The following is a 16,357-nucleotide window of genomic DNA, read 5'->3' as shown; positions in this document are numbered from 1 at the left end:
CTGGTACTCGTTTTGGAGTGAAGTGAGCTGTCACGTTGCCTCGAGCCAGGAATCCTCTGGCATCCACCTCGTTTTTTATTGTAATGGAATTGTTGTGCCTTGCTGTGGGCAAAGCCGATGTATTTATGAATAGGAGCCTGAAAATAAATCAGGACAAAAAAGCCTTATCCCAAAAGGCAGAAGGGAATGGATTCCTAGCCCTGTAGCCCTGGGGCATGTGGGAAAACGGCAAGTGGAAACTTTGCCTCATTTTATCTGGATATTTTAGGCAAATTGTGCCTTTCCAGTCCATAATATAACCTTTCATTAAATCATGTTTATTGATTTTTTTCTCATTATCAAGTAACACATGTGCATTGCAGAAATTTCTGAAATGGCAGATTGAGAGAATAAGAAAATAAAGTTTGCTTGTCATCCACCATCCAGAAATAAGGATGTCAGCATTTTTTTTGCAGGTCCCCGACTACCCTCCAGGGCCAGGCACGAAGCACTAGAATCTTAACTTCGTGTGACCCCTGCAGGGTGCGCTGACCATGGGAACCTGGAGGTCTGTGGTGCTGAACCCCACTACATTCCGTGGGAATGCAGACTAGGAGTTGCCAGCCAAATCTCCTGATTTTTTTTCAGTACTCTTCATATTTAAATAAGAAAGAAAAACACCTTTGGGCCAGATGAAGACTTCGGTTGCATTCCTGTAGATGATTGTATGGCATCTTGATTATTTTTCTGTTTTGAGACATGAACGGTTGTCATTACTTAGATACCAAATACAGTCAGGATGAGGCATCAGAGGGCTTTGTGTTCACTCCTTGGTTACAGGGACTGTAGATGTAACTTAGAAGCATGAGGTTCACGAGAAAATCCTTCTAGAATTTTCACTCCTTCAATAAGTACTGATTGAGCAGCTACCGTGTGTCAGGCACGGAGAATTCAGTCTTGATCCAGGCTGACCAGGCCCGTGAACTCAAAGCCCTCCCACTCTAGGACGAAGAGAGACAGTACCTAAGCACGGGTAAACCAGAACATAAGATCAATAAGGGGAAATGCTCTGCAAAAAAATGAAGATAAAGTCATGTGAGAGTGACAAGTCAGAGGTAGCAGTGAGCTTAGCTTGTTCAAGAATCCAAAATAAAGTCCCAGTAGCCAGAAGGTGGTAGATTAGGGTAGCTGGAAACAAAAGGAGGCTGGAGAAAGCGGCAGGACTTTGTGGACCAGGTAAGGAGTTTGGATTTTATTGCAAGCACGAAGCAAGGTGCTTGTGGCATTTAAGTGGGGGATGATGGATGTGGCTACTATAGCAACAGGTTATAGTGGGCAAAAGTAAGAGGGGGTGACAGTTAAGGAAGCTGCTGCAGAGGCCCAGGTACAAAATGATGGTGGCTTGGACCAGGATTCTGGCAGTGTATAAGGAGAATAGAGGATAGAAGGGGCCAGGTGTGATGGCTCACACCTGTAATCTGAGCTATGCAGGAGGCTGAGTCAGGGAGAATTGCTTGAACCCGGGAGGCAGAGGTTGCAGTGAGTCGATTTCATGCCACTGCACTCTAGCCTGGGTGACTCTCCATCTCAAAAAATGAAAAGAAAGTGAAGGGAGGCAAGTAATCAAAGATTGACTTCTACATTTTTTTTTTGACTGCTGCTTTCTGGAAACACTTTCTTCCTTTGACTCCAAAGACAGCAAGTTCTCCTGCTTCACAGAACACACTGGCAGTGCTTTACGTGTCTACTGTCATGATAACACTGTGTAACCACCAACTCCCAAATCAGTGTTTTCAAACAATACGCATTTATGTAACGCTCAAGTTTGCAGATCAGCTGGACAGTTTTTCCAGTCCGGGCTGGCCTTGCTCCTGTATCTGCAGCCAACTGCAAGTCGGGAAGTGGCTCTGTGGTCCTTGGCTGGGAATAGTTGCCTGAGCCTAGGATGGCTTCAGCTGGGACAACTAGGGTAGCTCTGCTGTTTCAAATGTCTCCTCCTCCAGCAAGCTAGCCCAGGCATACTCTCATGGTGACCTCAAGAGAGCAAGAAAGCAAACAGAAATGTGCAAGGCATCTTGAGGCCCTGCCTCAGAACTGACAGGACAGCCCTTCTACCACTGTCTGTTGTCCAAAGAAGATTCCAGAGGTAGAAAACTAGGTTCTGCCTCCCAGGTACAAGGAAACTTGCAAAGTCACATGGAAGAGAGCATAAGATACAGGAGATGGGAGATTTGGGGACATGAATGCGGGCGACCACTGGCTCTTTCATGACTGTATCTTTGCTGTCCAATACGGTAGCCACAGGTGGCTATTTCAGTGTAAATTAACTAAAACTAAATACAATTTAAAATTCAGTTCCTCAGTCACACTGGCCATATTTCAAGTGCTCAGCAGTAGCACATTGCTAGTGACTTGGGAGATGGGGACCCCAAAATCTCATAAATCATCACTAAAGAACTTATGTAACCAAATACCACCTGTTCCCCCCAAATCCTGTGGAAATAAAAAACTTTTGGCCAGGCGCAGTGGCTGACACCTGTAATCCCAGCACTTTGGGAGGCCGAGGCGGGCGCATCACTTGAGGTCAGGAGTTTGAGACCAGTCTAGCCAACATGGTGAAACCCTCCTCTCTACAAAAATATAAAAAATCAGGCATGGTGGCTGATGCCTGTAATCCAGCTCCTCGGGAGGCCGAGTCGGGAGAATCGCTTGAACCCGGGAGGCGGAGGTTGCAGTGAGCCAAGATCACACCACTGCACTCCAGCCTGGGTGACAGAGTGAGACTCTGTCTCAAAAATAAATAAATAAAACATTTCTGTCATCGTAGGAGGTTTATATGACAGCCCTGCCTAGATTTTGCTGCAGTGGTGGAATGACAGCACAATCCCTGGACTGTCCACTCCCAAAGTCCAGATTTAAAACAAGTTTGCATGAACTTTGAATGCCCAGCAAACAATCTGAGGACTGTTCAAGTTTCATTTTTTTTTCCATGCCCCCTGGAAGGCAATCCAGTAACAAGGCAATGATTTCAGGAGATGTGTGAACACAAGAAGGCAGCTTCCCTAACTGTTATAATTGGACATAAAGACTTAAAACTCCAGATCAGGACCAGAGGGAAGGCTGCGTTTAGCTGAGCAGGGACAATGATTTGTGAAATGCTGTTACGAAGGACCCACAAGCGCCTTCTTAGTGCTGTGCAATTTACACATTGCAGAAGCGGCAGCTTTTTATCTGACAAGTAGGAAAGATACCAAGCGGGGCTCCTCCAAGGTTCTCCTCTTTTGCTCTCTGCTTCCCCCTTTTCTCTGGACATCGCCGCTTCGCTACCCTGTCCCTTTCAGCCAGCAAGCTTTTGTGGATCAAAGACATGCATTTTAAAACAACAAGCCACTTTTGCATGTGTGTTTATCTCAGATTGGCAATCGTTGTTAATGATGATAACCAGTGTGAGTGGTAAGGACTGTGAGAGAATAAATCAGTACTTCCGCAACAGTTAAGCTGCAGACACGAAGAGCCTCGGAGATTTAAACAGAGGCGAGACAAATGAAAGGTTTTGCTCAAAGATGTTGAATGCAGCACTGTTTACAGAAGCAAAAAATTAGAGTTATCATCCAATGATACGGAACTTGCTTTATAAAATCTGGTATTACCGATGATGAAACACCGAGCATCAACACATACAAAACCATGTCTTCAGAGACTTTTCAAAGATGTGATAATCCTCAGGAAATACTATACAAAGAAGACAGAATAATAGCTAGGATAGATAGATGCCAACTATGTAGTGTTTATGCAAATAGATGCACAGGAAATAAGGCCAAAGGGAAATCCATCAACATGACAGTGTTCACACCCCATTTTCACTGCCCACTACCAAGCACCAGAGGACTCAATATCTGTGAATTGACATCATATATGGGAAGAGGCATGGAAAGTAGTCATTTTACTTTCTTTGTTGTACTTTCCTACAGTCAGCATGGTTTTCATTTATAATCAGCAAAAGAAAAAAGTATTCCTAGTCATTGAGATCATAGATACAGAGGGAGCAGCTTTCAGACAGATGCAAGGAAAATGGTAGGCACTGTACACGATGGGGACTGCTTTAGGGACAAAACTAGCTTGGTGGGTGGGGAGCCTCCCTGTGATCCTACACACCTTGGGCCCTAACCCATGAGCGCCTGTGTTTTCAGGTACTACCCAATGGGCCACCCAGCATCTGTCCACCTCTACTTCCTTGCCGACCGCTTCCAGGGCTTTCTGATCAAGCATCATGCTACCAATCTGGCCGTGAGCAAACTGGAGACTCTGGAGACCTGGGTGATGCCAAAAAAAGTCTTCAAGATCGCAAGCCCACCCAGCGACTTTGGGAGGCTTCAGTTTTCCGAGGTAAGAGGCCAGGTCTTGTCACATTTCATTGTATTTTGCAGTTCCCTTGGCCAGATTCTACTCTAGTATCTGACACTTCTAGTTGGAGATGGAGGAGAAGAGGACTTGGAGAGCCCTAAAGATAAGCTAACCCCGTGCCCGGAGAAGGCTCTCCGGCCCCAGTCACTGGCACCAGCATCTTCAACAGGGAAAGATGAAACCAACTGGAACACGGATGTATTTTTTAGGGTAGAATTTCTGCCCCTCTGAATATTTTATCCTAGCCAGTGATGACTCCTAAACCAATGTCAGTAATATTAGTCGCATTTTCCAGAATGGAGAACTGAGGCTGATAGAGATCCAAAGATTTTCTGGATTGCTAGGAAGTGGGAGAGCTCAAAATTCAACCTAGGTCTCTTTGGCCACAAATCCTATGCTGAGTTGTGGTTTTGTCTCCCCAGTTTTTAGCACCCATGGATTTGCTCAAGGGAAGTACCAGATCAGTCACTGACTAGATGAGTAGATGGATGATGGATTGAAGGAAGGATGGATGGACAGATGGGTCACATAGCTAGCTTTTTTTTTTTTTTTTTTGATCATTCTGATCTAAATCCAAATGATATACCTTCAGAGAAGCCTTCCCCGGCCACCCACTTAAGCTGCTGCAATAACTACATTCTCCACCCAACCCTTCCCTATTTTAATACTTTTTCGTAGCATTTACTATCTAAAATTATCTTGTTGCTTTATCTGGTCACTCATTGATTGTTCACAGGAGAGTTGGAACTGTGTCTCCCTCTTCACTGCGGTATCTCCAGCACACAGAGAGTACATAGTGTTTGTAGATGTTGAGTAAGACTTCTGAATGAGTGAGTGAGTGTACCTGGGTCGTGGTGCAGGAAGGAAGGGGAAGCATGATCAAGCCTGGTGCCTGTTGTTCACACAAAACTACAGCACCTGGTTTCTGCCTTTCTCACATCTGCAAGGGCTAAGGAGGTGATTTGTCTCAATGGTTCTGACTGCTGGATTAGGGACCAAGAGTCTGATTGTAGACTGTGGTACATCTTGAGGGGCTGAGAGTATGTTGGGGAGAGGGGGAGTCCCACCTGCTTATATTTTCCTTGACAGTCCTTCTTTAGCTTCTGTGGCCCTGCCTAACCTGTTCTCCAGCGAATGTATGTATCCCCATGAAAAACAGGCACCAGTGAGAGTTTCTTGTTGAGCCACTGTTTTCAATTAAGACTCCTAGTGGATTTGCTGGATGTGAGCTGCCAAGGGAGCCCACTCCATAAATTATTGGTGTCAGGGGGCAATTAGATACTGCCCCAGTTGGATTCTGTGCTAGGGGCCTGAGCAGCCAATTGACAACATTAATGTCCCATTAAAGAGATGAATGCCTGGTGTCTGGGCTCTCCCTGCTTATCAGCCTGCTGTTGGGCAACTGGGTACTTCTGGCAGTGACAAATGATGTTGGCCTCCCCATGGCTAGTGCTTTGGGGGAGGGTCCTCACTACACAGGTCTGGTACCCTTGGTGTGAGAACCATCAAAATCACTGGCAAAAATAACAGCATGTGATGCAGAGAGCCCTCACTTGTATTTTGAATTTTTTCTAAAGTCTTAATTTTAATGGCAAATGAACAGAAAGGGAAGGAAGAACCACAGGGCCACTCTGCAGGCTGTTTAGGATCTCCTTGGAGTTAGCACCATCCCAGGGCCTTGCAGAGTGCCTGACTCACAGCAGGTGGCTGAACAGCTCAGATACATTTCTCCAGTCCATGGGAATCTCATGCTATTGACTTGGAAAAAAAAGATGCTCATTGTTTCTGCAGGTAGTCACCAAGTGCTTACAATGTGCCAGGTTCAGGAGGGATCGTGGTGAACCAGACAAACCAGGCCCCTGTGGTCATGGAATTGCAGTCCAGTGGGGCAGCCAGCCAATGAGTGAGCAAACAGATAAACAAAAACAGCTCAGCTAATGACAGATATCCTAGAGAAAACTTCATTCATGTGATTCCTGGGGACTCAGGACCTTGATGGGGACAACCTTTGATAGAATGATTCATCTAGGAAGGCTTTTCTAAAGAGATCACTGCAGAGCTAAAGCCTGTAAAAGAACCAGTCCCTGGGGAGATCTGGAGCAGAGAGAAGAGCATATAGAAAGGCCCTGAGGCACTGGGAATGAGCTAGGAGTACTCGAGTTGCAGTGAGACCAATGCACTGAGTGCAGCAAGTGAGAAGGAAACTGCTAGGAAAGAGGCCATAGGGAGTAGTCTTGCAGGCCCTGGAAAGACGTTCAGGTTGTATTTTAAATGCAATGGAAAGATAGAGGGAAAATGGCAGATAGGAGGCAGGACGAACTTGCAGCTCCCACTCAGATGGACAGACCAGTGTGTGGAGCCCCACATCATGAACTTTTGCTCCCAGAAATACTGCAGAAACATGCCAGGAAAGACAAGAGAATCCATAGAGCCTTTAAAGGAGGTGGATTGCCCTGCAGGCTCCGTGGGAGAGCCAAGGAACTGTGAATCCCCAGAAGATCACACTAGCTCACCAGTAATGGATTCAAATCAAGACGAAATCTCTGAATTACCAGAAAAAAGATGTTCGACTATTAAGCCAATTAAGGCGGCACCAGAGAAAGTCAAGTCCAACTTAAAGAAGTTTTTAAAAAAATGATATAGGATATGAATGGAAAAATCTCCTGTGAAATATAACCTAAATAGAAAACAGTCACAGCTTCTGAAAATGAAGGACACACTTAGAGAATTGCAAAATGCACTGGAAATCGAATCAAATGAGTAATAGAAAGAACTTCAGAACTTGAAGACAAGGCTTTCAAATTAACCCACTCCAACAAAGACAACAAAGAATTTTTAAAAATGAACAAAACCTTCAAGAAGTTTGGGAGTATGTTAAATAACCAAACTTAAGAATAATTGCTGTTCCTGAGGAAGAAGAGAAATCTAAAAGTTTGAATAATGAGAGAATAATTGAGGAAAACTTCCCCAGCCTTGCTAGAGATCTAGACATCTAAATAGAAGAAGTGCAAAGAATACCTGGGAAATTCATTGCAAAAAGATCACGCCTAGGCACATAGTCATCGAGTAATCTAAAGTCAAGACAAAGGAAATAATCTTAAGACGCAAAAGCATCAGGTAACCTATAAAGGAAAACCCATCAGATTAACAGCAGATTTCTCAGCAGAAACCCTACAAGCTAGATGGGTCCTATCTTTAGCCTTCTTAAACAAAACAATTATCAGCGAAGCATCGTGTATCCAGCGAAACTAAGCTTCATAAATGAAAGACACAGTTTTTTCAGACAAATGCTAAGATAATTCACCGCTACCAAGCCAGCACGACAAGAACTGCTAAAAGGAGCTGTAAATCTTGAAACAAATCCTCAAAACAAACCAAAATAGAATCTCTTTAAAGCATAAATCTCACAGGTCCTGCAAAACAACACAATGAAACAAACCAAGGTATTCAGGCAACAAATAGCACGATGAATAGAATAGTACCTCACATCTCAATACTACTGTGGAATGTAAATGGCCTAAAAGCTTCACTTAAAAGATACAGAATCAGTAAGAATTCACCAACCAGGTGTCTGTTGTCTTCAAGAGACTTGCTTGGCACATAAGGACTCACATGAACTTATGGTAAAAAGGTGAAAAAAGATACTCCATGCAAATGGACACCAAAAGTGAGCAGGACTAGCTATTCTTATCAGACAAAACAAAACTTTAAAGCAACAGCAATTAAAAAAGACAAGGAGGGACATTACATAATGATAAAAGGACTAGTCCAACAGGCAAATACCACAATCCTAAATATATATGCACTAACACTAGGGCTCCCAAAACAATTACTACCAGACCTAAGAAATGAGATGGACAGCAACACAGTAATATTAACATACTTCATCAAGACAAAGTCAATAAACAAACAGTGGACTTATGCTATACTCTACAACAAATGGACTTAACAGATACTTATAGAACATTTTACCCAATAATAATTCTATTATACATGCTATTCATCAGCACATGGAACATTCTCCAAGATAGGCCACATGATAGGCCACAAAACAAGTCTCAACAATTTTAAGAAAATCAAAGTACAGTGAGTACTCTCCTCAGACCACAGTGGAATAAAATTGGAAATTAACTCCAAAAGGAACCGCCAAAGTCATGCAAATACATGGAAACTAAATAACGTGCTCCCGAATTCAATGCTTCTGGGATACAGCAAAGCCAGTGCTAAGTGCAGAGTTCATAGCATTAAATGCCCACATCAAAAAGTCAGAAAGAGCCCAAACAGACAATCTAATATCACACCTTAATGAGCTAGAGAAACAAGAACAAACCCAAATCCACCAAGGAGAGGTAAAAGACCTCTACAAGGAAAACTGCAAAACACTGCTGCAAGAAATCACAGATGACACAAACAAATGGAAATACATCCCATGCTCTTGGATGGGTAGAATCAATATTGTGACCATGACCATACCACCAAAAGCAATCTACAAATTCAGTGCAATTCCCATCAAAATACCACCATCATTCTTCACAGAACTAGAAAAAAACAATCCTAAAACTCATATGGAACTAAAAAAGAGCCTGCCGAGCCAAAGCAAGACTAAGCAAAAAGAACAAATCTGGAGGCATTACATTACCCAACCTTAAAGCATACTATAAGGCCATAGTCACCAGAACAGCATGGTACTGGTATAAAAACGGGCATATAGACCAATGGAACAGAATAGAGAACCCAGAAATGAAGCCAAATACTTACTGATCTTCAACAAAGCACACAAAACCAAAGTGGGAAAAGAACACCCTATTCAACAAATGGTGCAGAAATAATTGGCAGGCCACATGTAGAAAGACAAAACTAAATCCTCATCTCTCACCTTATACAAAAATCAACTCTGGATGGATCAGACTTTAAGACATGAAACCATAAAAATTCTAGAAGATAAAATTGGAAAAACCCTTCTAGACACTGGCTTAGGCAAAGACTTCATGACCAAGAACCCAAAAGCAAATGCAACAAAAACAAAGATAAATAGATAGGACTTAATTTAAAAAGTTTCTGCAAGGCAAAACAATCAGCAGAGTAAACAGACAACCCAGAGAGTGGGAGACAATCTTTGCAATCTATAGATCCAACAAAGGACTAATTTCTAGAATCTACAAGGAACTCAAATCAGCAGGAAAAAACAATCCCATCAAAAAGTGGGCTAAGGCCATGAATAGACAGGTCTCAAAAGAAGATATATAAATGGCCAATGAACTTACGAAGAAATGCTGAACATCACTAATGATCAGGAAAATGCACATCAAAACCACAATGTGATACCACCTTACTCCTGCAGGAATGGCTATAATAAAAAAATAATAGATGTTGACATGGATGTGGTGAAAAGGGAACACTTTTATGCCGTTAGTGGAAATGTAAACTAGGACAACCACTATGGAAAGCAATGTGGAGATTCCTTAAAGAACTACAAGTAGTTCTACCATTTGATCCAGCAATTCCACTACAGGCTATCTACCAGAGGAAAAGAAGTCATTATACAAAAAAAGATTCTTGCACATGCATGTTTATAGCAGCACAATTCGCAATTGCAAAAATATGGAACCAGCCCAAATGCCCATCAGTCAATGAGTGAATAAATTCCACACCATGGACTATTACTCAGCCATAAAAAGGAACGAAATAATGGTATTTGCAGCAACCTGGATGGAATTGGAGACCATTATTCTAAGTGAAGTAATTCAGGAGTGGAAAACCAAACATTGTATGTTCTCATAAGTGGGAGCTAAGCTATGACAAAACAAAGGCTTAAGAATGATACATGGCTTTGGGGACTCAGGGGCAAGGGTTGGGGGATATGGGGGATAAAAGACTACACATGGGGTACAGTGTATACTGCTCAGGCGATAGGTGCACCAAAATCTCAGAAGTCACCACTAAAGAACTTATTCATGTCACCAGACACCACCTGTTCCCCAAAAGCCTATTGAAATATATACATATACACACATATTATAAACTCAAAAAATAATAATAATAAATGCAATGGAAAGCCACTGGTTGGTTGGAAGTCAGGGAGCAGTATGTTAAGCTTGAATTTGAGTATGTATTTGAATTTGGGTAATTGACCATTCTGCAGTGGATGGTGGTGAACTTCCACAGTGAGGCCCCTTGAGAAGGTCTTAGAGGTCACAGAGGATGTGACAGCAGCAGAGCCCCAGCTCAGGCTGCCCCACCCCTCACCCGTCATGCTCCTCGGTTGAGAAACAAGACCCAGGTTGGTTGTCAGCTGCTCCAGAACCCTCCTGCCCAGGTTATCTTGGTTTTAAAACTCAGATTCCAGGAAAGTATTTATCCTCATTTCTTTGGAGAATCCAAGGGCAGTGTTCTGGAGGGTTCCCATCTTCCCCTAACTGGTGAAAAATCTCTTCCTTAAATATGACCCTAAAGTAGTTTTGTGGCCATTCATCTGTTTTGTTAGTATCTGTTGGAAACTAGTGCGTAGAGGGAAGTCCATGTGTTCAGCCCCTACTCATTCAGTATGTGTTCAAGATAGATTGATAGACAGGTGATACATAGATGATTAACAGACAGATAGATGGGTGGATAGATTAATAGGTAAACAGATGGACAGATCATTGATGGATAGAATAGAGATAGATGATAAACACATAAGTAGATGATCAATCTACATAGATCATCAGTTGATCAATAGACAATAGGTGCTCAATATATCTCTATTTCTAGATCTCTATAGAGATATTGAACATCTACAGTAGATAGATATAGAAATAGAGATATATTGAGCATCTACTCTATGCTCAGCACTGTTTCAGACACTAGAGACATGTTGGTGAGCAAGTCCTGCCCTCATGGAGTTAACAGTCTAGAGCTGGAGAGAGAGAGAGACCTATAAATTAAAACATGCAGTACTGTGGGGGTGAGGAGAAAAGCTCTGATGATCAAATGCTTAAAGATGTACCTCAGTGGTGCCTCTGTCCAGGAAAGACTTCTGAGTAGAGGTGATACCTGAGCCAAAACCTGGATAACAAGTTTGAGCTGGCTAGGACGACGCTGGGAAAGGTAGACCGGTCCAGAGAACAGGCGGATCATGGCCAGAAGATCAAGAGGAAACAGAGAGCCCTTCAGAATGAGGTGCTGAGAGTAACCCAGGGTGGCCTGGAGCAAGGAGCGAGTGGAAGGGAGGGAGAGGGATAGAGATGACAGAGGTGAAGCTGGAGCCAAACCAGAAAGGTCTCCAGGAGAGGTGAGAAACTGGACTTACAAACCAGGCATTGCTGAAAGCGGTTATAAGTAGGAAAATAGAAATCGGGCTTCTTTAGAGAAATCTCCATAGACCTTTCAAGGTCTGAACTGAATCCTGTTGATCATTCATTTATTCCTTCAAGAAATAGTATCCTTTTAATTTCTACTGTGTTCTGGGCACTTTGCTAGGCACCAGGGCAGGGGCGAGGGGACAGAAGGTGCTGGTCCCTGCTGATCCACAGGGTAGTAGAAAAATACCAAGATTTCGTAAGTCTGGGAGGGACGGCAACCCCTGCAGGAACGTCAGAGCAGTAACTACCTCTGTTACTCTCAGGGTGTTTTTTTTTTTTTTTCTTTTTTTGAGACGGAGTCTTGCTCTGGCTCCCAGGCTGGAGTGCAGTGGCCTGATCTCGGCTCACTACAACCTCCACCTCCCGGGTTCAAGCGATTCTCCTGCCTCAGCCTCCTGAGTAGCTGGGACTACAGGCGTCCGCCACCACTCCTGGCTAATTTTTGTATTTTTAGTAAAGACGGGGTTTCACCATATTGGCCAGGCTGGTCTCAAACTCCTGACCTTGTGATCCGCCCACCTCAGCCTCCCAAAGTGCTGGAATTACAGGCTTGAGCCACCGCGGCCGCGCCTGGCCCTCAGGATACTTTCTTAGTCCTAATCTTTAGTCTCTGTCCTGATGAAAACTGAAAGATATGTGCCAGTGAGTGTACACGGATGGCAGCCACCCCTGGTAGGCAGTAGGGATTCGATTTATATGTGTTGGGTGAATGAATGACTGAGAGAGTGAATGAATTAATGAATGGGAGGCAATATGTAGCATAGTGGATGAGAATGCAGCCTCTGGGGTTGGACTTCCTGGGTTCCCATGCTGGCTCTGCACCCTCTGACCATAGCGAGTTATCTCACTTCGCTGAGACTCAGTTTCCACATCTGTAAAGTGAAGATAATGACAAGGGTCTCCCCTTTATGGATTTGGGAGTATCAAATGAATGGACATGTCTGCCTGGCACAATGTAATCCCCCAGCAAATATTAGCAGTGGAGCTCTGTACCCTGGGTAAAGAATGGACTGACATGGTAACTCTTGCAAGAACAATGAGAAACTAGATCAGCTCCTATTTCCCCTGCACATAGGAAATCTCAGAATGTAGGTGTGTGTATCCACACCCGACCTTCGTGCGCACGCAGATTAGAGATGCTAATTATGGGAAGACAACAGAGGCAGTGCAAGCTCATACTGTACCCGTTATTTGCCCCAACATGCCTACATGCTGTGTCCTCAAAACCACTAAATTAATCCACCTGGGGGAGATCTCTTTTTTCAAATTAGACGACCCCTGATTTCATTTGATTTGAAATAGCAACAAAGCTCATTGTCAGGAATCTCCCGAGTTCATTCATTTTTTGGTCAAGCCATTCACCCGTTCATTCAACAAACATTGCTCGAGCACCTACAGTGTACTAAACATGGTAGTAGGCACCAAGAAAGAGCAGAGAACCTGCTAGGTAAAGCCCCCGTTCACACAGAGCTTATATTACAGCTGGAGGAGATAAGGAATAAATACATCGACAGACAACTCTGAGATAGTGCTTATACCAGTGGTAGGAAGAAAATAAAGTGGTAGGGAATGACACAGATTGACTGAAGGTCCATTTAAAATTTGGGGTGGGCGGGGTGGTCAGGTAAAGACTCTGTGAGGCAGCTTTAGACATAAGGGGCTGGCTGTGCAAGGAAGGCGTATTCCACACAGGGCAGATGGTGCGGGAATGCTGAGCTGGAAATGAACCTGCCTTGATTGAAGTGGCTAAAACAAGGCATCCTGGAGAAAGATGGGGAGGGGGTCATGGAGTTGGAGGACGGGGCGAGCTCAGACTCTGAGTGCACTAAGAAGCCTGGGGGCAGCAGTAAGAGGACATTTTACAAGGCCTTTCTGACTACAGGATATAGAAGAAATTGCAGGTGGCACAAGTGGAAGGAGGGAAGCCCAGAGAGGATTGCGGTGGGTCACAGCCGCACACATCCCCAGCTGGCTGGCAGGAAGGAAGGATCGCAGGATGACTCTCATGCTTACGTTCCAGCTCTAGGTGCCTTGGGAAAGCCAGAGCTGTCTCTTCCTAGGAAACCTATTTGAACCCCCGTAGATGACAGGCAATGCTCAGGGTCTCTAGCGTATGATAGAGCAGCTGTAATAACATAACCTTTATTCTTGTTCAGAACCATTGCACAAAGTGGACGTGTATGATTTGGAAAACCAAGGACAGAAGTGGAAACCAGCTATACCTGTTGAGTGGCAGGGTGTATGTTTGTGTGGAATGGCCTGCAAGCAAGGCATTCATTCATTCATTCATTCATTCACTCATTCACTCATTCAGTCCATGTTTGGTTTTCTTTTCAAAGCACACGCCATACACCAGGCACAGGAGGCCCGGTGGTTTAAATAAAAGGACCACAGGCCTTGTGATCCTTCAGACTGAGTCCGGATCCCAGATCTTCTGCTTATAAGCTGTGCAACCTTGAGCAGGTGACTTAGTTGGAGCCTCAGTTTCTTCATCTGTAAAATGGGCATATGAAAGCTAACACAGGGGATCCTAGGCCTTTCTGAGACCTAGCACCCTAGTTCAGGCCCAGTGACTTCAGAATTCACTCCCCTGTTTTAGGTCGGCACTGACTGGGATGCCAAGGAGCGGCTGTTCCGCAACTTTGGGGGTCTCCTGGGGCCCATGGATGAGCCGGTGGGTATGCAGAAGTGGGGGAAGGGGCCCAACGTGACCGTGACCGTCATTTGGGTGGATCCCATCAACGTCATCGCAGCCACCTACGACATCCTGATTGAGTCCACTGCCGAATTCACGCACTACAAGCCCCCTTTGAACTTGCCCCTGAGGCCTGGGGTCTGGACAGTGAAAATTCTCCACCACTGGGTGCCAGTTGCAGAGACCAAATTCCTCGTTGCGCCTCTGACCTTCTCCAACAGGCAGCCCATCAAACCGGGTGAGTACTCCCAGCATCTCTGTGGGGGAAACATTCCTTCCCCGGGAACCTGAGGGTCTCTGGTGTCGGTAGGCAGCACTGCTCAGATGTAGGGCAAGCAGCGTCCTTGCAGAACGGCACTCCTTGCTCTCAGTACTTTTCTCTGCGTTTCCCTAGAGAACCATCTAATTTCCTACCTGCACACTGAGATGTCATCTGTGCAGGTATCAGATACCTATTTGTTAGATGTTCTCCCACTGAACTTCCAGAAGGCCTAGATCATAGTGAAGACAAGCTGGGAAATACGCCCAGGCAGGTATTAAGGATCAGCAAATCTTGTTGACTATTTTAAAAAATCCAGAACAGGAATTTCCGTTCATCAAAAATGTGATACACCAGGTGGAAAAGATGAACCACCTAATAGTGGAAGATACTTGCTACACTTTTTTAAAGTACTCATCTTCACAATTTATAAAGAAATGCCATTAATGAGAAGTTGGCCATTCCAGCCCACTACCTGTTTTTGTAAATAAAGTTTTATTGGAACACAGTCACCATGCTCATTCATTTACACGTTGCCTGCTTCTGCTTTCGAGCTATAGTGGCAGAACTGAATCGTTGTGACAGAGACTGCATGGCCCACAAAGCCAAAAATAGTTACTCCATCTGCCTCTTTAAAAACAAAAAAAAACAAACAAAAAACCACCAACCCTGCCATAAAAGAGAGGAAAAAAATGGAGGAGAGAACATGAATGGCCCCTCACACCCAGAAAAAGATGTTCAGCCTCATTAAAAATGAGAGAAATGAAAATTTAAAGCAAAGAGAGGTTCCACCTTCATACCCATATTATTGGGAAATGCATGACAGTTAGATAAGAACCTGTGTTACTAAGGCTAGGAGTAACAGGCATTCATGCAGTGCTAGTGGGAGGGTGAAGTGATGAGATGAGTTTAGAAAATGGTTTAGTATCTCCTAGTAAAGCTGAACATACACACACCCTACAATAGACATTTCACTCCCAGGTATAGGCTCTAGAGACTTGTACAGAAATGCTCACATGAGAGTTATTCTTAATAGCACAAAACCAGAAACAGTCTGATTGTCTGACACTGGAAAGGAAAAGCAATTGGCTGCCTGTTCATACAATGGAATATTAGGCAGCAGTGAATATCAGTAAAGCATGGCATATGTTGGCTTGGATGAGTCCCTAAAACATAGTGTTGAGGGGGAAATATCATAGATAAATCATTATGATGCATTTCTGTCAAGTTCAAAAACAGGCAAAGTCAACAGTATCTTATTTCATGTGTCAAAGGCAGCTGTTAGGAAATGAAACACAAAATTAACACGAAATTCAGGTCAGGGTTTCCATCCCCATGGAGAACAGGGACTGGGATGTCAGTTCCTAACCTGCCTTTTTTCTTTGTCCATTCAAAGGGTTTACGTTTATACTTCTGTTTCCCCTCTTTTCACCTCCTTTTATTAAGGGGAAAGTCTTTCTCCCTGCTCAGATCCTACCTCTAGAGAAACCACTGCCAACAGTTTGGTGTGAATTCTTTTAGAAGTTTTTCAATACTTTTAAACCATAAACATAACACACATCATAAATGACAAAACCTTTGCTATTTTTAAAAAATGAAATCATACATTTTGTACTGTAAGATTGCTTTTTTTTAACTTTCTAAGTCAGTATATATGAAGCTACCAGCTACATGATATTC

The 16,357-nt window shown here is 43.8% G+C and overlaps 1 protein-coding gene across 1 annotated transcript in view; it reads left to right on the top strand.

Moving 5' to 3' along the window:
- Positions 1–16,357, top strand: part of XYLT1 (xylosyltransferase I) — a 197,955-nt gene that overhangs the window by 172,903 nt on the left and 8,695 nt on the right. The window contains exons 10-11 of the mRNA XM_011991189.1: positions 4,170–4,365; positions 14,323–14,656. Coding sequence (XP_011846579.1) covers positions 4,170–4,365; positions 14,323–14,656 — 530 coding nt within the window. The remainder of the gene's footprint in view (positions 1–4,169; positions 4,366–14,322; positions 14,657–16,357) is intronic.

The sequence above is a fragment of the Mandrillus leucophaeus genome, unplaced genomic scaffold, assembly GCF_000951045.1.
Source record: "Mandrillus leucophaeus isolate KB7577 unplaced genomic scaffold, Mleu.le_1.0 Scaffold390, whole genome shotgun sequence".
NCBI lineage: Eukaryota > Metazoa > Chordata > Mammalia > Primates > Cercopithecidae > Mandrillus > Mandrillus leucophaeus.
Note: the sequence above shows the minus strand (reverse complement) of the source record. Positions and strands in the feature narration are given on the sequence as shown.